Here is a 24,188-nt window from a genome sequence, read left to right on the forward strand (position 1 = left end):
CTCCGGCTGTCGAAGGATGGCAGAGACGAGGAAGTAGGAACTAGCCGTTGGGAGGGCGTCTGCCCAAAGAAACAACACGAACCCCTTGGATTGACCGTCCATATATAGGCCGAAACGGGGTGCCGTCAACATACCTTGCGTACAGCGACGCGCTCTACACCCCATCGTCGTCTCTCGATCTCTCTCTGCGAAGGGGAAGGAGGGAAAGCAAACTCCTCCCATCGCCTCCTCCTCTCTGCAAGCGATCTCTCTGTCTGCCCTCACCGGAGGAGAACGAAAAGCCATCTTAATTAAATTGCTGTTCTTTTGTATATTCATACTATTTGTTGTCTGATCGAGTTTTTGGTTGCAGGCTTCATCTCTCTGTGATTGATTTATTTCGTTATTATCGTTCCTTTAGTATTTCTATTGTTTTCTTGGATTGGTTTTGCGATTTCTTCTAATCCCATGGACGCAGGAAGCTTTTCTTCTTCTGTCTCTTCAGGGAACCGTCGATCGGCGTCTCGTCGCCACCCTCTCCAGGACGTCCCCTCGAGGCCGTTCATGCCTTCCATGCATACCTCCTCCAGGAATCCGTCGTCTCGGCAGACTGTAAGCCCCTGTTCTTGCCTGCAACAGAACAAACACTGGTCGCCATTTTGTCTATTTATCTGCCCAGAATCATATTTGTTTCTGATCTCGATCTCTTGGAATTGTGTGTGTTTAGGATTCTAATAGTTCCTCTTAAATGTGGTTTTCCTTAATGTTCTTTTCGGACGATTACAGGGAGACAGGTTCATTCCCGATCGGTCCGCCATGGACATGGACGTGGCGTACTACCTCCTGACCGAGACGAGGAAAGAGAAGGAGAACGCAGCCGCAGCTTCCCCCTCCAAAGAGGCATATAGAAAGCTTCTTGCTGAGAACATTCTAAAGAACAGGACTAGAATTCTTGCTTTCAGGAACAAACCTCCTGCACCGGCACAGCCTTTCTTTCACGAAGCCGATGTCGTTTCTTCTCATCACGTTAAGCCTGCGAAGCAGCGCAGGTACATTCCACAGGTAATCTTTTTTGCTCTTCCTTCTGGTCTACTCTATTCTCGTGCCACGTTTTGCTCCCTGGGTTGCTGCTTCTCTTACCGGTCCTGGCAAATTCTTGTCGATGTTTTCAGTCAGCAGAGAGGACCTTAGATGCGCCGGATATCGTGGATGATTACTACTTGAATCTGCTGGACTGGGGGAGCAGCAACGTGTTGTCGATCGCACTCGGGAACACCGTGTACCTGTGGGATGCTGCAGATGGGTCTACGTCTGAGCTTGTCACCGTGGATGACGATGCTGGCCCCGTCACCAGCGTCAGCTGGGCTCCCGATGGGCGGCACATCGCTGTTGGCTTGAACTCCTCGGACATCCAACTTTGGGACTCGACCTCCAATCGCTTGGTCGGTGCTTTGTCTTCTTCTCCTCTTCTCTCCCTCTCAACATCATATTTGTACTAGTGGTCATCTGACTCGCTGTTGTATCACAGATGAGGACTCTCAGGGGAGTCCATGGATCCAGAGTTGGTTCTCTGGCATGGAACAACAACATTCTGACCACAGGGGGAATGGACGGGATGATCGTTAACAACGACGTGAGAGTGAGATCTCATGTTGTGCAGACCTATCGAGGCCACCAACAGGAGGTGTGCGGGCTGAAGTGGTCCGGATCAGGCCAGCAATTGGCGAGCGGAGGCAACGACAATCTTCTCCACATATGGGACATCTCCATGGCCTCTTCGAATCCATCTCCCGGTCAAAACCAGTGGCTCCACAGGTTTGACGATCACATGGCTGCAGTAAAGGCTCTCGCTTGGTGCCCGTTCCAGAGCAATCTGCTTGCTTCCGGTGGCGGCGGAGGCGACAGGTGCATCAAGTTCTGGAACACTCACACCGGTGCGTGTCTGAACTCGGTGGACACTGGATCTCAAGTATGTTCCCTGCTGTGGAACAAGAACGAGCGCGAGTTGCTCAGCTCCCACGGATTCACTCAGAATCAACTGACCTTGTGGAAGTACCCTTCCATGGTGAAGATGGCCGAGCTCACAGGTCATACTTCACGAGTTCTATTCATGGCCCAGGTACGGATTGATTTCTCATTTAGGACAACAGAAGCATTGGTTAGAATTGCTGACGGTTGTCATTAAATTGCAGAGTCCAGATGGGTGTACTGTTGCATCTGCAGCAGGAGATGAAACTCTTAGATTTTGGAACGTATTCGGAACTCCTGAAGAATCAAAACCTGCGGCAAAGTCTACAACTCGAACACCTTTTAGCAGTTATAATCACATCAGGTGAAGAGTGGAATAAAGACTCCTCCCTGTTGCTGCAAAATCTGGACAGATGACCAACATATACAGAACAAAGGTATATGGTTGGCTCATTCTCTTAATCTGCAGATGCTTGCGGATGATGAAGACGCTTTCCTGAACATCAAAATCTGTATGTTTTGTCTTGTGAAGAAGGCAGTAGAAATGCTTGTATGTAAATTGATTGCATAGTGGCTACTCTTCCGTGGACGTAGGCGATTGTGCTGCCGAACCACGTAAAAATTCTGCTGTCTCATTCTGTGATTCTTTTCTGCTGTGTTGTGTGTGTGGTTCCAATTATTATTGAAATTGTTTAAAGATGAAACAGATCGACCACAAACAATCCGTGGCCAAAGACGGATCCAATTATCATATAATATACTTTCTATAATGTAAATATATATAATTCTGTTGTTATGCTTTAAAATATATATATAATTTTGTTTATCAAAAATTAAAATAGTATTCAGATCAATTATTTTCACCTAATTTTGATATGAATGAGTCAAATTATTTATAACTAATATTTCAATTCAAAAATTAAAATTTTAAGTGAAATACTATTTTTAAAGAGGGAGACGGTACGGAGTCCCGCCCCCGTTATACTGGCCCCACCTAATCAACCAATCAATGCCGTACTCGTCGTGTCAATGTCAATCGCAGGTCATGAAGAAAGCCATGAAAAGCAAAAGGAGAAGAGGGAGTGAGAGCCAAGCAACGCAAATGCCGTTCCATCGATTACTTTCGTATATGTTCCGATCGTTAACCTCCCTCTCTTGTTCTTCTTCGCTACTCCTCCTCCCTCCGTGTCTCGGCTACGATCGTGTTAGTCGGTTGTTCTCAATTCATCCTGTTTTGGGGTCGTCGCCGTCAGAGGCCAGCCAGCTGTCAAACAGAAACAAACAAGTTAAAGAAAGCTGCGTCTCTCTATGGGCGATTCGTTTGGCGTATAAATAAATGTCAGTGTCTCGATTCGGGCCATCAGCCATCGTTGGATGAACTGAGATCTCTCCCTCGCTCCACATACCGCAATCCCCTTCCCTCCCCGCCTCTTCCAATCCGGAGACAGAGCGAGGGAGTGGACTGAGGCGAAGCGAAGAGGCGCATCGGTATCCGAGGTACGTTTTGTTCTCTGGCTGACTGTGTTCGTCGATCTGACTCCGGTGACGGCTCGCGATCCGGTTTATATTCTTGCCCAATTCGCACTTCTCGACATCTGCTCTGTTATTTGAACCATGGTGGCGCGTCTGGTGTCTTCGTCTCCATGGTCCTTACTCGAATCGGCATGTTCTCGGCTTCGCCCTGGGGACGAGAAGTGAGATGTTTAACGCTGCACACTAATTGTTAGTGGCTCGGTTATTGTTCTCCGGCAGCTTGGCTTGCCGGCATCTCATCACATTTTATTTCGAGCATTCCGATTCTTCCGTCGGTTATAGAAATGGATCGAGCATTAGTAATATATTGTAGTTGTGTAATTGGTCTGAACTCTGAAGTCTCTTCCCATCAGGATGTTCTCTATACGGAAACATTTCTATTCCTGTGAATCTGTTTGGTTTTCTGTCTAGAATCTTCCGCAGTTTGGCAATAATTTTGATTCAGTTCTACGTTTTTGCTTGTCATTCATTAATTTAATCTTTGATCTAATATATATATATATATATATATATATATATATATATATATATATATATATATATATATATATATATCTGAGATCTATATACTAGTTCTACTAATTGACACTTGATCTATGGCATGATGATGATGATTAGCTCTGTTAATTATTCGTGCAGTTGCTTTTAATTACCACATAGCAAATCAAGTTTGAAATAACATGCAGATAAAATTTATTTTAGCGCTGAAGATTCATTCTTCAATCATCTCTGGAAGAATATATTAGCATATGATGGCGTACATTCAGCTTATATGGCATGTTGTTAAGTCTCTAATAAAGATTAATATAGTAGTTCAAAGGTATTAGATAGTTGGCACCAATAGAGAAACAATAGTTACATTGTTTGTAGATGATATCACTGTTTCCTGATATAGTATCCACTATACCAAGAAACATGTGATTAAACATGCAGCTCGACTTCTTCACATAGACCTCGTTTTGGTTGCATGATTCTTTTAAGACTTTGACAAGTAAATTTCAGACAAATAACAACATGCTGGATTGCTTAACAAAGGCTTATGGTAATTTGTCTAAAAGATGAATAACACACCAAGGAAATTTAGATTAAAAGAATATATTTGGATAGATCTGTAGGTGTTGTATAGATCCCCCACAATAAATAAAAGACAATATAGAAAAGAATGCTCTCTTTTGCATTTTTGAGTGCAAAGAAGTGCTCAAGTATATGAATTGTTCTTGCTGAGAGCATAGGTCTGTTGAGAATATAAAATCTTGCACATGTGCATGACCCTTTGTCCTTGTTGCAGTATGTACAACTTCATCTAACTCTTTTATGGAATATTCTGAGTGAGTAATTTGAAATAATAGCTTATGAAGACCGTTCATCGTAAGAGGCTGTTGAACTTTATTTTAACGATTCATTCATGATCTTGCCGGATATCACATTCTTAGCCATGACATTTTTTTTCCATTTATGGTTAAGAAGAAGTTTGATTTAACAATATTAAGGCCTTGTTGATATTAAATTTTCATAAATGATTTGTTTATTAAGTCAATCCTGACACCTATTCTTCTATTGATATGATGACCATTGACTGCTCTAATCTTTTCTAACTCTTAGTTAATCTTTCTCAGGTTGAAAATAATGATAATTTATTTTTATGATTGTCATGTCACACATGAGAAATGTATTATGTTCATTATTATCCTTCCTCTTCAAAATTTTTGTTGCACATTTTTACTAGAATGCTCATAGTTTCTGGTTATGAAATCATGAGATGCTTTACGATCATGGCTTATTTTGTTCCTTTCCTATTACAGGAAGGAAAAAAGAATGAAGAACAAAGATACTAAATCATCAGCATATCATGATACAAGTTCTAGGATCATCCTGATGACTATAATGCTCATTGTCCTATGTGGATTTTCATTCTATCTTGGAGGCATCTATTTCTCTGAAAAAAATAGATTCTTTAAACAGGATGTTGCACCAGCGATTCTGCATAAGCAATCTGTAGTAGCTCCTCTTCGGATTGAATCTGTGGAATTCCCTGAGTGCAGTAGTGACTATCAAGATTACACACCATGCACAGACCCCAAGGTGTTTTTAATTTCTGCTTGCTAGTGTTTGGCACTAGATGTCATACAATCTTAGACATCATGGTACATGACAATAGAGAATATGAATGGTGACTGTTTTAGGTTTTCTCTTTTTCTTGGTTATACTCTAGTTTAGTGTATATTCCTTCAGTACCTTGCCTGTAGTTTCTGCTTCCTTGTTGATCCTGGAGACATGGTAGCATTCTCTGCCTAGTGGTATTTGACGTTTCAAGTTTTAAGTCCCTGACATGCAAAGTTAATTAAACAACACAAGAAAACTAAATGTGCATGCATCTTGATGGCATGCTGAAAAAGTCTGTTTATATAGCTTTCTCATGGCCGTCAGAGCATTTTTCATTTTGTGTAGAGATGGAAGAAGTATGGCAACTACAGGCTTAGTTTTATGGAGCGCCATTGCCCGCCAATGGTTGAGAGGAAAGAATGTTTAGTACCACCTCCTGCTGGGTATAAGGTACCTATCAGATGGCCAAAGAGCAGAGATCAATGTTGGTACAGGTATTCTTTCTATTACCTCTTTAATCAAATTCTCTATCTTGTCTTTGTTAGCTTATCTGTGGATTTCTGCATGCTAAACACTTTCCATGTTGATACTTCCTAAAAGTGCAGTCATCATTTTCTTGCCTTTTTGTATATGGTCCAGAAATGTTCCATATGATTGGATAAACAACCAGAAATCAAATCAGCACTGGCTTAGAAAAGAAGGAGAAAAGTTCATTTTTCCAGGTGGAGGTACTATGTTTCCCAATGGAGTTGGTGCTTATGTTGACCTGATGCAAGATCTTATTCCTGGAATGAAGAATGGAACTATCCGAACTGCCATTGATACTGGGTGTGGGGTGAGTGCTGACCATTTATGTTCAGGTTAAATAAACAATATACTTTTTGTAGCAACTTTTTTGTAGGGCTGTATGGGTGCAGCAAAGGGAACATGATCTATTTTCCTCATTCATTTTCTAGGCCCAGAATTTGCATATAAGTATCTTTGGATGAATGTTTAATCCATCGATCGATTGCTTTGGTTCCTTGTAGCTTTTAGATTTCATTGATATTTAGCTCAGCCAGGGGAATGGCTTTAATTATACCATACTGTATGTACATGCTTATTTTTTTTCTGAAAAACCGGTAAAGAAGTTTCACTAGTTGGAGATATTTGTTTCTCTCCATTGTTTTGTACATTTGACCCTAATATAGGAAGTTGAGAAGATGGCAATAATGAATATTCTCATCATAGCTTTTCTCCAAGATCAAAATTACTTGATATGGTTTTTATCATATTGTGTCCTGAACCTCACAGATGTGGAAAGAGAAATCAAGTTAAATGTTAGCTAAAGTTTCATCAGATCTGTCGTGATCCAAAGTTATAATACTTTAATCTAAGTATCTTTTAACCATACCTTGTTTGAACATTGTTATTATTAACTTTAAGTTAGACAAATGATATTTAGTAGCCCAACTAAATCATGCTTCTGATTTTCTGCAATAGGTTGCAAGCTGGGGTGGTGATTTGTTAGATCGTGGAATTTTAACTGTTTCTCTTGCACCCAGAGATAATCATGAGGCTCAAGTACAGTTTGCCCTTGAACGTGGCATTCCAGCAATTTTAGGCATCATTTCTACTCAACGAGTCCCATTCCCATCAAATTCATTTGATATGGCACACTGCTCCAGATGTCTTATTCCATGGACAGAATTTGGTAATCTTATGGCTTGTTGATAAGCATATATTGCTGGTCCATATTTGGTGCTCTCAAGTGTGTTTTTAGTATTAAGTTATGGAATATCACGGGAAAAGTCCTTCAAAAATTTCAACATATACGTACATATAATGAGATTGCTTAAGAGTTTAACCTTCTTAGCAGGGAAGAAAGAGGGTCTGCCAAAACATGATATTTCATACTTCTTTTATCATGTTTCCAGTATTTATGTGTTGGTAAATTTGAATAGGACTTTTTTTGTTAATGTCTTTTTTTCCTATTCAAAAGAATCAAAACGATATTTGCACTCCACATTTCTACATATTTGTTCATATTTCATTTCCCCATAGTAATTTGCAGTTGAATCATGCCAAGTTGCTTCTATTCATTCTCAGAAATTGTTAATAATCATTTTATGTGATTACCTATATGTCTCTCTTACTTTTACTTTTGAAATTTAACTTTTTATTCCAACATTAAATGGCTGATCCTTTCTTCATACCAAATTATGTATTCTGTATTGCAACTTAGATCTGTGATCTTACCCAATTTGTGGTACTTACCAACATATAACTCTTAATCTACGTGATATTACAGATCAATGATCCTAAATGTTACATTCGTATTTCAGATGGAATTTATCTGCTAGAAATACACCGAATACTTCGACCTGGTGGCTTCTGGGTACTCTCTGGCCCTCCAGTAAACTATGAAAACAGATGGCGTGGATGGAACACTACAGTGGAAGAACAGAAAGCCAATTTTGACAAAATAAAAAAATTGTTAACCAGCATGTGCTTCAAACTCTACCAAATAAAGGATGACATTGCCGTGTGGCAGAAATCTGTAGATAACAGTTGCTATGATCAACTCAATCCATCTTCTTTTCCACCAAAATGTGATGACAGCATGGATCCAGATTCAGCATGGTACATACCACTTAGAACTTGCTTGAATGTTCCAAGCCAAAAGTTGAAGAAGTTGGCAATAAAATCTGCTCCAAGATGGCCCAAACGGCTTCATATGGCTCCAGAACGTATTGCTGTGGTCCCTGGTGGGAATTCTGGTGGATTCAAGCACGATGACAGCAAGTGGAAGGTGAGAGTAAAACATTATAAGACACTGCTTCCGGCCCTTGGAAGTGATAAAATCCGAAATGTTATGGATATGAATACACTATATGGAGGATTTGCAGCAGCACTCATCAGTTATCCTGTGTGGGTAATGAACGTTGTCTCCTCATATGGTCCAAATTCTCTCGGTGTGGTCTATGACAGGGGGCTCATAGGAACCTACCATGATTGGTAAGTCACTACTTGAATAAGAATCCAAATCACTTTGAACTACCTTCTCATACTGATTTCTCTAATTAAATCTAGATACATACATGAATCAAAGTGAACTAAGCCAACTAAATCTTTTCTTAATCAAGTCAGTGCATCTGGAACTAACAAATAAGGATTCTTTTCGTGTGTCTGGATGTCTAAATGGCGAAAGAGACTTGCATGAAACTTATAATAATATGCTTTGTGTACTTAAGTTTTCTGACACTGTAAATCATGCAAGAGACTCTATCTCCTTCAAGTGCCTTCTTTGGTGTCTTCTCATCTTTGCTCATATCTCGTGAGCGCTCACAATTCTCTATCAGAATCAAATTTTTGTTACATAATGATGTTGAGTGCATTAAACTTGATGAATAGGATGAAACAAGCTCTGAAGAATATCTAAATTAAGGTCATTTGAAACATAATCTATCTGGGAACTTCAATGTTTCTGCTTTCTGAGATACTACACGTGGAAATTTTGCAAAATGAGAAGGCGTGATGCACTTGTATCCCAGACAATAAATAACAAATTGGTGTTCTTGTTCTGCTTCCACTGTTGAATCGATATAGAACTTACCTATTTTCAGCTTTCTCTTCCCTTATCATCTGATATAACTTTCACCATCTTTGGAATAGAACTTTTTCAGGTCAGCTGTATAAGCAGTCTTTTTTATTGGATTTGTTAATGAAAGATGCTTATGAAATATGCTGTCGAATCTACTGCTGGAGTTAGCTCATTACTTTATAATATTCTTCTGTTATCTTAGCATTGATGTATGTATTATGCTGTAAGTTAGTTCCAATGGCGTGTGCCTACTACTCTTTGGATACAAAACTGCCACTAGCTTTACAGTCATTTGCATTTATATCAAATTGTGACATCCGTGTCTAAAGTTTCACAACTTGTTTGTAGTAGTTTATCACGAGAAGACTTTTTAAATCGACTCAAGTATTTACTATGATCCTTCAATTTTTTTCACATAGGTGTGAGGCATTTTCAACATATCCTCGAACATATGACCTCCTGCATTTTGATGGGCTAGTTACTGCAGAAAGTCACAGGTAAAATGCTTTAGACACTGTTTTTCTTTTCTCTTATTTAACTGGTCGCTAGTGACCGACTGAAGATGTTTCAACTAATGCTCGAAATAATATGCCCCTGAACTTGGTAAAGGTAGTATAAAACTGCAGCAGTAATTAAATGGAAAGCTGAACATTATCATAACTTTTTTCTAAGGACAAGATCTGATTTTGTCATAATAGAACCACACTTCATTGAGGACTGAGGGCACAGGGCCCTTCATTATGGTGATTTATCATGATTTGATTTGTTGAAGAACCACTTATATGCATCTCAGTGCAAGTAAACTGAGAAAAAACAAGCAAGTTTGTTCATTATCTTCATATGGTTTTGATGGCAGCCATTTGAAAGAACTTACTTGTTACTGTTTATTACTTTGGTCAAAGAGATGTGTGTAGTTTCTTTGTTCTTGTAACAGAAAGAAAAAGAAAAAGAAATTCGAAGGAGCGTCAAAAGAGAGATTTTTATTGAACACTTGAGAGACTGCTTGAAGTGAGTCGGTAGGTCTGGCAGGACTCTTAATTGCAACAACTTAATGACTTAGCCAGCTAGCTTAACTGGTGAAGATTCTAAGCTAGTGTTGATGAGTTCATAACAGAAACTGATCAAACATTCTGAAACTCATCTGACAGTTAGGAAGAATAAAATATCAATATCTTGATAAAATTGTACTCCATAATTGAGTACTATACTTTGACACTGTAAAGTTCCACATGTCTCTGCTGGGGCATGTTCCGAGGCACCGTTGCTGATACGAAGAAGGTCTGACACCACAGAGCGATTGGAAATACCCTGAAAATAACTTCGAAGTGGGTACCAAAGTTATTGCACTAAGCACAAGTTGTTAGTTTTCTTTCAACTACATGGCTTCAAGGTGAAGCCGATCTCTAACATTGGGAACAATTTCTATTCTAGTCTTAGTATCCATAAACATACATGATTATATATCCATCATTTACAGTGGGCATGGACCAAATAATGCTGGATAATGTTTTTCTTTCTAACCCTTTGGTCCAAAATCTTGTGTCTTCTATCAAGCTGTGCAATGTTCCATTTGATAACTAGACATTTGCACTGTAAGGTGATATTGTATGCGAAGACCAAATGCAATGATGCTCATGTTTATCTATCTTGACCTTTGGTATCTTCCTGTCAGGTGTGAGATGAAATATGTGCTCCTCGAGATGGATCGTATTCTGCGTCCAAATGGGTACGTGATAATTCGTGAGTCAAACTATTTCGTTGAAGCGATAGCAAGCATTGCCAAAGGCATTCGATGGAATTGTCAGAAACATGACACGGAATACAATGTAGAGAAGGAGAAGCTATTAATATGTCAGAAGAAACTATGGTATGCAAAACAAGGTCAGCGGTGAGAAACCAAATCTTAGTATTCAATGCTGAAATTGAAACATAGCAACAAAAAAAAAAAATCATTAGAAGCGCTCGACTATTAAAAACAAAAAAAAAAAGATTTCCATAATGTTCCTCTTATCATGCTTGGGCACACTTGAAATTTTACGATTGGAGGGGCGGCCTGTCCTGACTGCTAATACCTTTATGACAGTCACAAAAGTTACTGGAATAATAGTTCTTCAAAGTTTCATTTCGTCATATATTCCTTTTAGAAGGATTCCAAAATTTGGAGGGTGGGATTCAGGGTTTAAAATGTAGTTGTATTGTGTATATTAGATAAGTATGTGAGGCCTTGACTTGGATAGGATGAGCTTTACAATGCAGCGAATTGTATGTTTCTGGTGTCATAAGGTGTATCTCAACTTTTTAGTGTTGCAATTTGCTTCGAGATTGTATACCATGTCATGTTTGTAACTGAATTGACTATTATTTTGTTGGAATATTAAATTAAACTTGATGATTAGATACAATTTTGATTTGAAAGTTGTATTTAGAATAGGATTTCTTGTCCTAGTTTTAGGTTTCTATCCCTTATAAATAGAAGATTAATGTATTGTTTTAGAAACACTGAAAAGATGAGATAGAGATTAAAGGGAATGAAAGATCGTAAGTTATTATTATGAATAATATATTTTTTTATATTTATTTTTCTCTATGCTTCTATGAAATTTCTTATTCCCAACATGAAAATTCATAGTAGTCAAGATTTGAAAAAAATAATATAGAGAGAAATAAAATATAAAAAGAAAAAAATCTGTTCTTCATGATAATAACTTGGAATAAACTTTAAATCCCTCGATGTCTTCTAGTTCTACCTCATGTTGTTTTTTAAAATATTGATGTAGAATGATAATAAAATTAAGAAAATATTATTAGAAATGATTCTAACAAATTGAAGACCAGAGAAATCAACTACTTATAGTGGAGAAGCCTATTATAATACTTGAAGAAGTCTTTATTTATTATAAAGAATTCCTTTATTTATTCTAGTCCTAGACCTTGAAAACTAGTTAACAGGTAAGATAGAATAGAAGAAATCTAAAAAATGATAAGTTGACAACTAAAAAAACAAAGGTTCTATATTAATCCCCTCTATTTGAGAAAATACTTACCCTCGAGAGTTTATGTCTAGATACAATAGATTTTTATGTATGTAAAACTTAATTTGTTATGTACAATTTTATAGCCCATTATGATCCATTATAAGTCTTTGAGAATACTTCTCAACTTTAGAGCTAGACTCTGATACCAACTAACTTAGAACGAAGATAAAATTAAAAAAAATATTAAAAAAATTCTAATAAACTAACTTATAAAGGAGAACAAGAGAAATCAACTCGAGAAGATCTTTGTAATACTTGAAGATGTTGTTTCTTGGTGGTTTAATGGAAACATTTATTTATACTAATTTTAGGCATAAAAATTAATTAACTAGTAATATGAGATAAAAGAAACATAAAAATGATAAACGAATAACTTTAGATCCTTTCAAAATAATATTCTCGTGCTTGTTCTACATTAACTATTAAATTAACTATAAGAGGTGAAACCAAGACTTTAACTTCAACTTAAATAAGGACTTTGACCATATTGAACAGATGTTAGCGGACATGAACGAATTAAGACCAAAGGCCTCCGTTCGGCCAATCTCCGTCGACTCCGCTAATGATATTACCCTCAATAAGTAGTCCCAGATAAAACAGCCAAAAACGCCCGGACATCGCCGCTGGAAACCATGCGCACATTTCAACGAACAACGAGAAGGGAAGAACCCACTCCCATAGGCCTTTCAGTACTTGAGCCATGGGACGGTTCCTGGATTCACCCTGCACCGATCCTTTGTTACATAAATCAGGCGACAAGACGAGGTCCATATAAATCTCTCACCCCGGGGATGTTCGAGTCAGCAGGCAGTCAAAACGCATGGTGTGCTCGTCGACAGTCTTGTTTTCATGTATATTCCCTATCAGTTGGTATGGTGTCAGCTGTTACCGCGTCCTCGCCGACCAGATAAGAGTCGCCAAAACCGGAGAAATATCACAGGTATTGAGCTTGTATTCTTTCTCTGTTCTCCTCCCACCACTGCTTTGCGCGGACCTCCCCGAACCTTTCTCGGCTGAGGAAAGCAATCGTTAGATTCCAACGAGGAAAAAGAAGAGGAAATCAGGAAAGTCTCACCTGAATCGGACGCGGCGAAGCTCTCGGGTGCCATCAGCCAGTTCCCGGATGGTGATGTAAACGCCGGGCTCGTCATTCTCCACCCACTCAGTCACGTCGAGGTCGCTGGCATTGCTGATGGAGATGGAGGCTCTGGATGACGTGGTGGTTCTCGATGCGTCCATGGAGGAGCTCTCTACCTTCACTCCCGAGACACCAACCGCAGAAGCAGCAGCAGCGAAGGCGGCGGGATTGAAGTACTGTGGGAGGAGGAGATGTTGGGAGGGATCGGGGACAGGCGGGCAGTAGGCGGCTTCCCCGGAGGTAGACGGTGGGACATACGTGTTTGTGGTGAACCGCTCTTTGACTAGTGGATCGCGGGCGGATGGCCCATCCCTCGAGTTGAATGATGACGACCACTCCCTCTGCATGTCATTGTTATTATTATTATTATTATTATTATTATTATTATTACCGGTTCATTGGTTTTTGTTTGATTGCTAGAAACGAAGGAGACTGTGCGGTATACCAACCCCGCCATCGTCGGACCCGGGCGGAATAGGGAAAGCCTGGCGGCTGAAACTCCGCACGTTGTACAGCTCCATGATCCGGTCGTAGTTCTCGCCCCACCACCTCTGCGCTTGCCACTTATTGAACATCTCCCGGCTGTGCCATCCCACTATCCTTAAGTATCAGAAGAAGTCCCAAATGTAACATTTAAATCAAAATATATGTACCTGAACCGGATACGTTTGAGGTCATTTCCAGCGCCGCCGGGAAGGGACACGAAGGTGATGTGGACGCCGGGCTCCACCTGTGCCATCCACTCCTTGGGCTCTGCTTCCTCCTCCGGCGCTACTACATCCTGCTCTCCTCCCTCCTCTTCATGCAGGCCGACTTTGTTGTTGCCATAGCTCGAAAAATCCCATGCAGGCGTCGAGTTCGAGCTGCCTGCCGCCCCGATGCAGTCGGATTGGCTGCCAGCATCGGAGGCGACGTCTCTGTCAACGTAGGTGCTGCGGTGATGGTAGTGGTGATGGTGGAGGCTCTTGCTCTTGCCCAACGACGAGCTGCTACCTTTGCAATGGCGATGCGTGCCGGAGAACTTCAACATCATGTCCTTTAACTGTAGACGATAAACTCAAAGCTAATTACGGTGCTCCCTTTCATTGGACTCGCAGCAAGAGGTACAATACATGAATGAATGACCAGAGCCAGCTGTGCCACCTTGCCGTGTCCCGTGCCAAACGATGATGATATCAACCGCTGCACCATGTAGTTAATTGTACAAACATATGCAGCATCCAACAGGAGGCTTTCGAGTGGTGTTTAGACCGTACTTTATTTACTAACTGGCAAATCTGGATTATATTAACAAGTTTAATGAAGCGGATCTGAATGATAGCTGCTACAACAATCACCACTTTGGGCCATCAAACACCGGCGAGGCCGACAAACCGGTTGGCATTCGTGATTATGTTACCGCAATGAATTCTTAATTAACCACCTTCCGATGTCGATTGAAGCATCGGGTGGGGACAAAGCCCACACATGGAGAGTGGATTCCGACAAGATAACATGGTGAGATCACTACGGTCGCAGCTCATGTTCCTTCATAGGACGACCGAACGGACCTACTTGTCGATGGGTGCAGCTCTTCTGATAAAAGAAAAAAAGGTCTACAGGCCACTGCATTTACAGTACCGGTCACACACTCTCCAGGTGCCACAATAATATCTAATCGTAAAACAGAAAAAAAGGGTGGGTAGATCAACACGAAAGTTTTCAAGCGCTACAATCTGGCATGTCATGACCTGAGAAAAGTTGCTCACCATTAATTTCTTTAGATGTGACAAAACTTGCAGGGTAGGAGAGTAACCTTTGGGTGCGCGTCATGCCCTGAGAAAGGTAAGGTAGGCCCCCAGAAAAAAAAGCTAAGCTGCTGCCTTGACCATGAGGTAACTACCACCGTAGGTAGTAAGGGTTCAAAGGAGACTGTAGTGGCGACGGACCACCACTCTGCCCCTGCTCCATCCCGCTTTATTCTCCGTCCTTCGGTGGTGCACTCTACCCAATCCTCGTCCTTACTACACCCAATGGGATCCCTTTCTAACAAGCGCTCCTTTTTAAGAAGACCCGAGGCCATATCTTCCCCACCATCGAAGAGGAGAGAGCGAAATGACCTCTATCCCATTCCTACCTTCTGGGGACCGACGAACATACCAACGTTCCATCGCTGTGTCCATCCCGGGCCTCAAAGGACGAGTGACCTAAGTGCTTTGCTGGAAAGCTACCAGTTGTTTAACCCGCTATCCTCCCTTATGTCCCCTTTCATTTTCGAAGGATGAACCAACAGGTCTTTTATCTCCCTTGGGTGCCACCCCCTGAAATGCTTCCAAGTTAATTGGTCCAGTCCATCCTTCCAAGTACCACGCATCCTGTCACTACAGCAACTATTTGTGCGTGCGGCAAGTGGTCGAGCAAATTATGAGTGTGTGTGTGTGCGTGTGTGTGTATGTGTATGTGTGTGTGTGTGTGAGAGAGAGAGAGAGAGAGAGAGAGAGAGAGAGAGAGGAGGGAAGTGGTTGATGAAGACGGAACCTGAGATGTGAGGCTTTTGACGGCGTCTCTGGAGCTTGGTTTGTTGGGTGCAGGTGCAGCCGAATGGTCCTCGCCGTCTCCCTGCTCGTGCTTGGAGCACGCGACGCAGGCCAGCATCGTCGAACTTGTCCTTCTGTTTCCCACCACCACCAGCAGAGCCCCCCTCCCTGCAAGGGAAAAGAAAACAGTCAGTACGCCGCAGCAAAGGGAAAGGCTGAGCCCTGCCCGACGATAACAACCATTCTACAGCGGTTTTCAGGAGATTCGGCGATTTTCCCCAATTCCTTCTTCTCTTTAAGCCAGACTGGAGAGAGGACGGAGACTGTCTCATTCATTACATGGATTGTCGCCTCTTGACTCCCAAAGGGATCAAAGACATCCAACTCACTTCGTACTTGTGCAACCCAATATGGACGAAGGGACGCCAGAAGAGTGAAGGGAGGGGAAGTTGTCAGACATAGCTCGATCGAAAGGTGACTCCGTAAACATACATGAATGTAGATAAAGGAAACAGAAGAGATATAGAAACCCAAACTTTAAAGATCGAAATAGCCATCTCAAAGATTAGCTTACCGCTGATTCTGGCACTTGTACTCTTTTTTGCTCGATTCTTTCTTCTGTTCTTCGCTGCAATCAAATCCTCGACTACTTGTAACAGAACAAACTCAACCACTCGATCTCTGTTGCGAGCCGAGGAGTTGCCTTTGCTCTCAAATCGTTGAGGTCAAAATACGTACGAAACCAAACACAAGATTACAGAGAAAAAGAAAAGAATCGATCGAATGACAAAACACCATGTTGAAATCACAATCAAAACCACCCGATCAACTCCCCAATTCACAAGCGAGAACCGAATACTTTTCGTTCCGAAGATCGAAACCAAAATAAAGAAAACAATCGATCGAGCGAATAGGTAAAGCCCTAACCTCTTGCCTTTCACCGATCATGCACTTCTTCGACTCCCTGCTCTCGATTCCAACTGCGGCATCAGAAATGAATCCGTTGCAACTCCTCTTACGATCTCTTCATTCTTCACCGGCGGCTATCGGACGAGAATGGAAACGGCTACTAGGTTGGGGTGAGGATTGAGATCAAGGTGAGATTCCCCCCAATTTGTTCTACTTCTTTAACCACCAAAAATTAAAAGTAGCTCCGAATTCCCAAAGCGGAGGAAAAGCATTCGCCGCTCCGTCTTGGGGTTTCGGTTCCCCAATGGAAGTGCAGTGGAAATGGGCGAAGAAGCCCGCTCCCTGCGCTGTTCTATATATAGCATAGCGTCGAATACCACCGGTCATCTGTAGCAGCAGCTGCATCCCCTGTAGGCTGTCGTCCCGTCTCCACCTCTTTTCGACGTAAAACGGCCCCGTCATCGTACTTGCATACGCTAACCGCATGCAAGATCTGAGTCGTCCATCGCCTCCATCATCTCAGAAATCGTGCTGTCATGTCACCCATCCCTTCTCCGACGGGTCCCATCTATTGGACGGCGTCGATCTGCGGTGTGCCATCCACCGCAGCGATGGTTCGGTAACCGTACGATCAGGGCACCGCCTGCTCTGTCACCCCCCCCCCCCCCCCACACCCTTATAACCCGCTGATTGGTCCTCATCGCACGGGCCCGTGACACCGCGTGCGCACTAGCCAAGTGACATCACTATATCTGGACCGTCGGATGAAACGACGCTTAAGTGATGGAATAGCATCACCGACGAGCTGGCCCAGGTGGACGGCTGGGATCGATCGTAATTCCGTACGATCACCCGAGTCGTCCGATCCTTCCAAGACACTTGAATTCTGTTGGGTTGCTAAATGGTTATTTATTTGACTTTGTTCTAACGAATTCATTCCATTTTCTCCTTCTTGTCCGGTTGACCCAAAGACGAAGAGGTCCTCAGTCTTTGTCTGGTTGTTTGATGTATAACATAGAAGTAAGATCGTAAACAGATGTATGATAAAGATGATCTATTTCCTTTTTCTCTAGACGTCATGGGATGTCCAGAAATAGGGGCGTAGCTCTTATTTAGAATTAGTTTAGTACGGTACGATATGCCATTCAAGATGTGTGCCTGTATAAATGGTGCATGTAAGAGATCTACGTACCCGGAAGCATGCATATGGATATGGTGGTCAGTTTGACTCGTATCCCGTTATCGAACGGTCAAGAGGGGCATTTAAGGACGTCAGGGTCCGGTACGGAGTGCAGCCTTAGACTGCAAAGCCACCGGCAGCTACAGGTGGCTAACCGGGCGACACGGCCGGAGCTACGGGTAGTCGCCGGTGTTTTCCCTTTTTTTGTGGGTTCAGGTTGGCTTGGGATGGAGAGGTCGTGCAATTTTTAGTTGCTCTCGATTCTTCGGAGGTCGTCCGTAACAATGAGAGAGGCATAGAGAAGCATTGGAAGGCGAGACAGAATGAAGGTCTGCAGCAAAGGAAGGCCCAAACGGAATGCGATCTCATTCGCTTTGAACACCACCGCACACTTTGTCGTCTCGTTGCTCATCTTGCATCCGGCCGGGGCCTCTCCAGCCCAGGTAAGAAGATGACAGTTATGTATGCCTCTCTCGCTCTCTCTCTCTCCCAATGTTGTTTTGGACAAGACACGACGTGTTGAAAGTAAAGCATGATTTAGATCGAGTAGGACCGGTGAAACATCTCTCATGCTATTCTGGGACACGACAAGATGTCTTGAAAGCAAAGTGTGATTAGATTGAGTAATTATGATGGACTTTTGGACTGGGGTTCTTCAAGCACAGTCACCCGAGCGAGTCAAAGAACGTCCTTGCGCTACAGCGCCACTATGCGTACTTGCATGATTCCCCTCTTCCTGCGACTTCCATGGAAGGACCGGTTCTAAAATAGCTTCCCAAGTAAGGCTGAAGAGTTGCATGCTTTACGACTTGTGTCCTCCGGGTCAAAATGTACCCACGCCTTAGACCGACGCTATCTACTTTACCGGGTTGGGTCAGAGGCGGGAGAGGCTGTTGGAGACCAAAGCAATATCTTGTTCACTTCTTTTCGGGATGATGGATCTCGCTTGACTCATCGGCGTGCTGCTGTGCGTGGCGAAGAGGAAGGGGGAAGGGCCCCTTCCACTGCAGCGTCCACCTTGACCAATAGTTCTATGACAGCTGAAGGATTCTACGCAGCGTCAAGTCTCCTATCACGAGCCATGGGTATCACAGGCACCACCTTGCTTGAACCAGACAGCTACACAAGGATGCCGACGTACACCTGTTGTCGGTCTAGCTCAATCTTTCTTTTCTCGTTTTATTTGCTCCTAGTTAAGCTTCACCATGTCCACACGTCTCATAGCCTGCCACGCGTGACATGACTGCTCATGATAATGTCCACGTTCTTACGTTTGGATAGCGGCTGACGTGGTCTGCACTTGACTTGCCATGTCAGCCTATCGTTAGTAAGATCAATCCATGCTGCAGAGTTCCTCCACCTTACATGCTTCCAGGATAAAACACTTTTTTGGTGTTTGGTTAAAATTATTATCTTATAAAAGAATAAATAACGAATGTGAGTACTAAATTTTTCTCAAATCCTATATGTTATAGATGATAATGAAATTTAAGATAACAAAATAGAGAATTTTCCTCGACCAAATAAAATCCTCAACAACATAAAATCCTATATGTTATAGATGATAATGTTATAGATTCTATATGAGAGTAAAATCCTCAACAACATTCACCCTAATCGTATCATTGTGTTTCGACCTCACTTTATCAGCTCGATGAACCGGGAGACGGGGCCCAGTTTTTCTTGATCTTCGGAACGAGAGAGGTGGCCGGGCCGCGGGATCTCTCCATGCGTCACCTACAAAGCTTTCCAGGCCCCGTCCATATCTACCTTAACATAGATTATATACATATTTATATGTAGATGTGGGGATCCAACATAATTGATCGGATCAATCGTCTCGACACAAATGTCCAGTAAAACAAATGCCACCTTCGAGAAGTAGCCATCAGTTGAGAAGGTAGGACCCGATATCATCCTCGTAGTTCATGAACTTGTCCAGATCATCAAACTCAAATTCCAGCGTGCTTCCGCTGCCATCGGCTTCTGTTCCGACGTCATTCCCCGTGCTGCTACCTCCATCCAGGTTTGTGATCAAGCTGAGCGGCCGCTCCAAGTCGAACTCCGAGTGCAGCTGCTCGGCGGCAGCGCCACCACCACCACCACCGCCCGGGTCCATGGCCGTGGCGACGAGGTCTCGCCTCGACGCCAGGATGCGGGTCGGGAGAGGGTGCGTGAGGCCACCGGTGCCCTCGAGCCGCTTGTTCAACTTGAGGTTGAGGTCCTCGATGGTCAACGGCCTCTTGCCCAAGTGTGCGTTCCAGTAATTCTTGATCTCGTTGTCTGTTCGGCCCGGCAATCTTCCCGCTATGAGAGACCATCTGCAGCACAAGATCGAGGACACGTGATCAGATGGACTTGCAGAGAGTCGTACTAGAAAGTTGAATTTCCGCTATCCGATCGAAGTCATTCTGGAAAAGGACAGCACGATGGCCGGCCGGATCTCACCACACCTTCCTTCAAACCAAACGGTCCCCAAGGTGTGATCGGCATTGAAGTTTTGTTGCAACGAGGTGTTTGGTTGCTCTGCCTCTCGCTTGTTAATTAACCATACTGTGTCGTCGGCCATGATAAACAGATATGATTTTCTCAAGCAGTTGAGATTTTCTCTGAGAAATTGAAAAAAATCCTCCAATATATATAAATAGTTATCAAGAGTTCACTATCTAAATGAACGAGACAATTACATCTCATATATTTTATAATTTCTTCTATAATTTTTATCTTTCTATCTTCTTCGTTTAATTCTTTACCTGGTATCAGGCAGCTCTGCCGAACCTTTCTACTGCTCCTCTTTTCAGTTGGAAAGGACAGTATTGCTGCTTACCTTTCCTGCTAGTGACCTCTCCTTCTCGTTCCCACATCTCACTCGAGCGAGAAGCCGCCTTCCTACGGTAATAGGAACGATTGCAGTTTTTACAGTTTCCATCTGTAGATTTTTTTTTTCACCTAATCACTGCTTGCTCATCTCTATAGCTTCCTCGCCCATCACTGCAGCTTCTTCGCCTATCGCTATCTCTCAATCAGAATAGAACTTGGGATCTTGTGAAGTCACCTTCGGGTAAGAAAGATGCAAATGAGATATTATTATTGAGAAAGACAATCCAATTGATATGCTTACGAAGCATCTTCCAATTTACAAGTGGTTAGACTTGGTTGGTGTTGATTGTTGGTGATTGCTCGATTTGTTAGTTTAGCAAGTCCTATAGTTCCACATCGGAAAAATTAGGTTTGTTATCTCCTATTGGAACTATAAATAAGGGTCCGAGCTTTGAAGTTAGATACATCATAAGAAAATATTAATTATTTGCTTTGAGTTTAAGTCCACACTCAGTTAAATAGTTTGGGCTAGGAACATCTTCCTAAGGCATTTGTAATAGTCCATCTTTTATAATAGTGATTTGTTCCTTCTTCGTCCGTGGATGTAGGTCAATTGATCGAACCACGTAAATTTGGTATCATTTTTATTTTTTCTGCTTTATTGTTTTGTTAGGTTGTCAAAATTATCCTTTGGTAAATTTTCTTGGATTAGCTCTAACAAACGGTACTATCAGTGAATTTAACTACACTAGTGATGGAAGAAGTGATGGAAGAAGGGTTTTAACTACACTAGTGATGGAAGAAGTGATGGAAGAAGGGTTACTTGTTCCCAAGTAGGTTGTGAAGTCGGATGATAAGGGATTCTTCCTCTTCCGATATATTGCCTCTTTTGATACCGGGCCTCAGATAGTTCAGCCATCTCAACCTGCAGCTTTTACCGCATCTATTCAGCCCTGCCAAGAGAAGAACGGAAGAAGGCATTGCAGGTTGTTTTAATGAGTGTTGTTCAATAGGTACTATAGGAAACTCATATCAAATAGGGAATATGAAATTTTATAGCAAAAAAATCTATATAGTTGATCTTAAATAGTTGGGACTTAAAACCTTATTATTGATGTCATCAGTAGCAACTTAATGCTTGAAGCTACAGCAGCAGCCATGGGTCGAATCATGGTTTCTTGGCCATCACAAATTCCTTTTGAGGTCTTTGCATTCATCTATTTCTAACTTCTAATGCTCAAGTCCGAAGCTTGGAATGGAAAGACAGAGCTCTACTGGCTATTAGACGAGAGAGAGAGAGCGAGAGAGAGAGAGAGGTAAGGAAAGATACCAGCTTTGGCGGGGAGAGTTCTCCAGTTCTTGTCGCCATGGATTCTGACGTACTCCACCAGCTTCTGGTCCTCCTCAGCAATCCAAGCGCCTCTATTCGCCACGACGACCACACCCTTGTTCCCTCGTTGCGTCTTCTTCACCATCTTCCTCTGTGGCCTTACTCAGAGAGTGATGGAAACCGAGCTCCCGCCGATGCTCAAGTATACAGATGATTACGGCAGCGGTACCGCTATATTACGGGAAGCAGTGCAAGTCGGTGAGCGGTCAGGCTATAGAGTGCAGAATAGGGGCTGGAGATCGAATTGAAGTAGCAATTACAGGAGCTTACATCTTCGCATTTATATGTGATACCTACAACATCCCTACAGCTCGCACCATAACGTGGCTATACAGCAGCCATACAGAGGAAGGGGTGGTGAGATTGAGGACGCATCAGCCCTCGAGAGGGTATACTCCCATCCCCTCTAATCCAACCTCAACTTTGCGAGAGGGAACCGAACTGTTGGTTTTCCGGCATAAGCCCACAGTACCTCTGTAGATGAGTAGGTACCTTTCGTTAAATTGAGCTCCACAGGGTGGATAGGCATCCTCGGTTTAATAAGACTTTTGTTGGAGATCGACACTAAGTGGTGGCGCGCTTCCATCTCCACCGCCCGCTTGCATTGCATTCAGTAATCCTTTTACCATTGCCCGGAACAATGACAGGCGAGGTTGGTCCACTCGGGAGAAGACAGGAAGTAATTAAGGACTCATCAGTTGTCTTATCATCAACGTGAGAAATCATATCGCCTTGGACGAGTTGTATAGGATAGTTAGGTTCAACTAATAGTCTCTCTCTTTCTCTCTCTCTCTCTCTCGCTCTCGCTCTCGCTAGGAATTGACATGGTTGCATTGTCAGAGGATGTCATTCTCATTTTTTCTGGTGATGTTTGAACGTCTGGAACAATAACTCACGTTTGAGTGGAAAACAGCCAACCCTCCGATTAAAATCTCGTTTAGGGATCCGAAAGGGAGAGACATTTATGGTGAGTACGGAAGTTCTGTTTCATCCGCCGTGAGTGTCGTCTCAATCCAACGTGATAGCAGACCTAACTGGATAAAATTATTTGATATAAATAAGTTAATAGCAACTAAGATGATCAAGTTTGAACCCTCAAGAATAAGAGAAAGACAATCGACCAACAACCTATATATGAAATAGATAAAAATTTAGAAATATTCATGTGTTTACGATCCAAGATGAGCTAAGATAATAATCTCACGTTGTTGTAGTGTGAAATCTGATCCATGTCATCTCTACTCAACCTGAGTTGGAGCAGAGTTGGGCTTCCCAAAAGTGCGGAGGTGCATGCAACAGGCAGGGCGGCTGTTGCTCGGTCTTTTCTCTCACTATATGTTTATACTTACAATTGATAATCAGATCCATGTTTTAAAATTGATATCAGATTCATGCAACAAGGCCGTTGTATAATAGTCTCATAATCATGATTTTTATACTTACAGTTGATATCAGATCCATGTTTTAAAATCAAATACTATATATCGTAAAAGTATTTCAAATCTATTTTGTATTTAGGTTGATTTATTAGCACACATTCGCTTGCAAAATGATGTTATTCGGTATTGATTTATGATATTAAAACGATCCATTTGTGTTGTCGATATATTTTTATATCTAGTTCATCTTATCGCTTGCTTACGGGTGATGCGAGGTTCCTCGTGTTTGGTCAATGAACTACTATCGATAGCTTATTATCACTAATAATATTATTAAGGGCGACAACCTCTGGTGGTGCTAGCCTAGTCGTAGGCAATGATTGCGAATACAGTAGAAGTGCTGTAAGGTGTAAAAGTCGACGAGGCCATATCACGACTACTAATGTGCAGTAGCCTTGCGACGCCTGACCTTCCTTGGTCGTAAGTGGTTGTGATGATTGTAACAGCTCCACTACGTGCGTCGACTACAACGACACCACTACCTGTCATGGCTGCGATGATTGCAACAACGTCGTTGCATGCGACAGCTGCAACAACACCACTATGTGCGATAGTTGCAACAACACTATTGCCTATGGTGACTACAATAGCACCA

General features: G+C 42.2%; 4 protein-coding genes across 8 annotated transcripts; 2 read left to right on the forward strand and 2 right to left on the reverse strand.

Moving 5' to 3' along the window:
- Positions 1-147: 147 nt before the first annotated feature.
- On the forward strand, positions 148-2,639 carry LOC103972211 (cell division cycle 20.2, cofactor of APC complex). The gene is made up of 5 exons (XM_009386463.3): positions 148-591; positions 766-1,041; positions 1,152-1,421; positions 1,508-2,098; positions 2,172-2,639. The coding sequence occupies exons 1-5, from the start codon at positions 448-450 to the stop codon at positions 2,313-2,315; spliced, it is 1,425 nt and encodes a 474-aa protein (XP_009384738.1). The 5' UTR covers positions 148-447; the 3' UTR covers positions 2,316-2,639.
- Positions 2,640-3,076: 437 nt separating this feature from the next.
- Positions 3,077-11,568, forward strand: LOC103972212 (probable methyltransferase PMT21). Of its 2 annotated transcripts, XM_009386464.3 has the most exons (8): positions 3,078-3,444; positions 5,283-5,562; positions 5,929-6,077; positions 6,223-6,418; positions 7,066-7,276; positions 7,908-8,580; positions 9,586-9,663; positions 10,839-11,568. In XM_009386464.3, exons 2-8 carry the CDS (start codon positions 5,296-5,298, stop codon positions 11,056-11,058), a joined length of 1,794 nt encoding a protein of 597 aa, XP_009384739.2. In that variant the 5' UTR covers positions 3,078-3,444; positions 5,283-5,295; the 3' UTR covers positions 11,059-11,568. The 2 variants fall into 2 exon arrangements, with proteins under 2 accessions (XP_018676522.2, XP_009384739.2); XM_018820977.2 differs by lacking the exon at positions 5,283-5,562 and having other exon boundaries at positions 3,077-3,444.
- A 1,086-nt stretch (positions 11,569-12,654) lies between these two features.
- Positions 12,655-17,099, reverse strand: LOC135597683 (protein Brevis radix-like 4). 4 transcript variants are annotated; one of them, XM_065090991.1, is made up of 7 exons: positions 16,783-17,099; positions 16,430-16,483; positions 15,857-16,023; positions 13,993-14,381; positions 13,789-13,921; positions 13,277-13,680; positions 12,655-13,214 (listed from the first exon to the last, which is right to left on the reverse strand). In XM_065090991.1, the coding sequence occupies exons 3-7, from the start codon at positions 15,971-15,973 to the stop codon at positions 13,136-13,138; spliced, it is 1,122 nt and encodes a 373-aa protein (XP_064947063.1). In that variant the 5' UTR covers positions 15,974-16,023; positions 16,430-16,483; positions 16,783-17,099; the 3' UTR covers positions 12,655-13,135. The 4 variants fall into 4 exon arrangements, with proteins under 4 accessions (XP_064947063.1, XP_064947062.1, XP_064947064.1 ...); XM_065090990.1 differs by having other exon boundaries at positions 16,096-16,483; XM_065090992.1 differs by lacking the exon at positions 16,430-16,483.
- A 2,578-nt stretch (positions 17,100-19,677) lies between these two features.
- LOC103972650 (transcription factor MYB3-like) lies at positions 19,678-22,418 on the reverse strand. The gene is made up of 3 exons (XM_009386994.3): positions 22,095-22,418; positions 21,588-21,717; positions 19,678-20,265 (listed from the first exon to the last, which is right to left on the reverse strand). The coding sequence occupies exons 1-3, from the start codon at positions 22,237-22,239 to the stop codon at positions 19,833-19,835; spliced, it is 708 nt and encodes a 235-aa protein (XP_009385269.2). The 5' UTR covers positions 22,240-22,418; the 3' UTR covers positions 19,678-19,832.
- Between the last annotated feature and the right edge of the window lie 1,770 nt (positions 22,419-24,188).

Source organism: Musa acuminata, chromosome BXJ1-11, assembly GCF_036884655.1.
Source record: "Musa acuminata AAA Group cultivar baxijiao chromosome BXJ1-11, Cavendish_Baxijiao_AAA, whole genome shotgun sequence".
NCBI lineage: Eukaryota > Viridiplantae > Streptophyta > Magnoliopsida > Zingiberales > Musaceae > Musa > Musa acuminata.

Bases quoted from the DNA above. Each gene is read 5' to 3' on its own strand.
- LOC103972650 (XM_009386994.3), bottom strand. From the start codon at position 22,239: ATGGTGAAGAAGACGCAACGAGGGAACAAGGGTGTGGTCGTCGTGGCG. The intron at 21,718-22,094 runs GTATCTTTCCTT...TTCTCTTGGCAG, and splicing joins AACTCTCCCCGCCAAAGCTG to GGCTGAATAGATGCGGTAAA. The intron at 20,266-21,587 runs GTAACCCTTCTT...CTTGTGCTGCAG, and splicing joins CACAACCTACTTGGGAACAA to ATGGTCTCTCATAGCGGGAA.
- LOC103972212 (XM_009386464.3), top strand. From the start codon at position 5,296: ATGAAGAACAAAGATACTAAATCATCAGCATATCATGATACAAGTTCT. The intron at 6,078-6,222 runs GTATTCTTTCTA...TATATGGTCCAG, and splicing joins AGAGATCAATGTTGGTACAG to AAATGTTCCATATGATTGGA. The intron at 6,419-7,065 runs GTGAGTGCTGAC...TTTCTGCAATAG, and splicing joins CCATTGATACTGGGTGTGGG to GTTGCAAGCTGGGGTGGTGA.
- LOC135597683 (XM_065090992.1), bottom strand. From the start codon at position 15,973: ATGCTGGCCTGCGTCGCGTGCTCCAAGCACGAGCAGGGAGACGGCGAG. The intron at 14,382-15,856 runs GTTCCGTCTTCA...TATCGTCTACAG, and splicing joins TCAAAAGCCTCACATCTCAG to TTAAAGGACATGATGTTGAA. The intron at 13,681-13,788 runs GTTGGTATACCG...AATGACATGCAG, and splicing joins CCGGGTCCGACGATGGCGGG to AGGGAGTGGTCGTCATCATT.
- LOC103972211 (XM_009386463.3), top strand. From the start codon at position 448: ATGGACGCAGGAAGCTTTTCTTCTTCTGTCTCTTCAGGGAACCGTCGA. The intron at 1,042-1,151 runs GTAATCTTTTTT...CGATGTTTTCAG, and splicing joins AGCGCAGGTACATTCCACAG to TCAGCAGAGAGGACCTTAGA. The intron at 1,422-1,507 runs GTCGGTGCTTTG...GTTGTATCACAG, and splicing joins ACTCGACCTCCAATCGCTTG to ATGAGGACTCTCAGGGGAGT.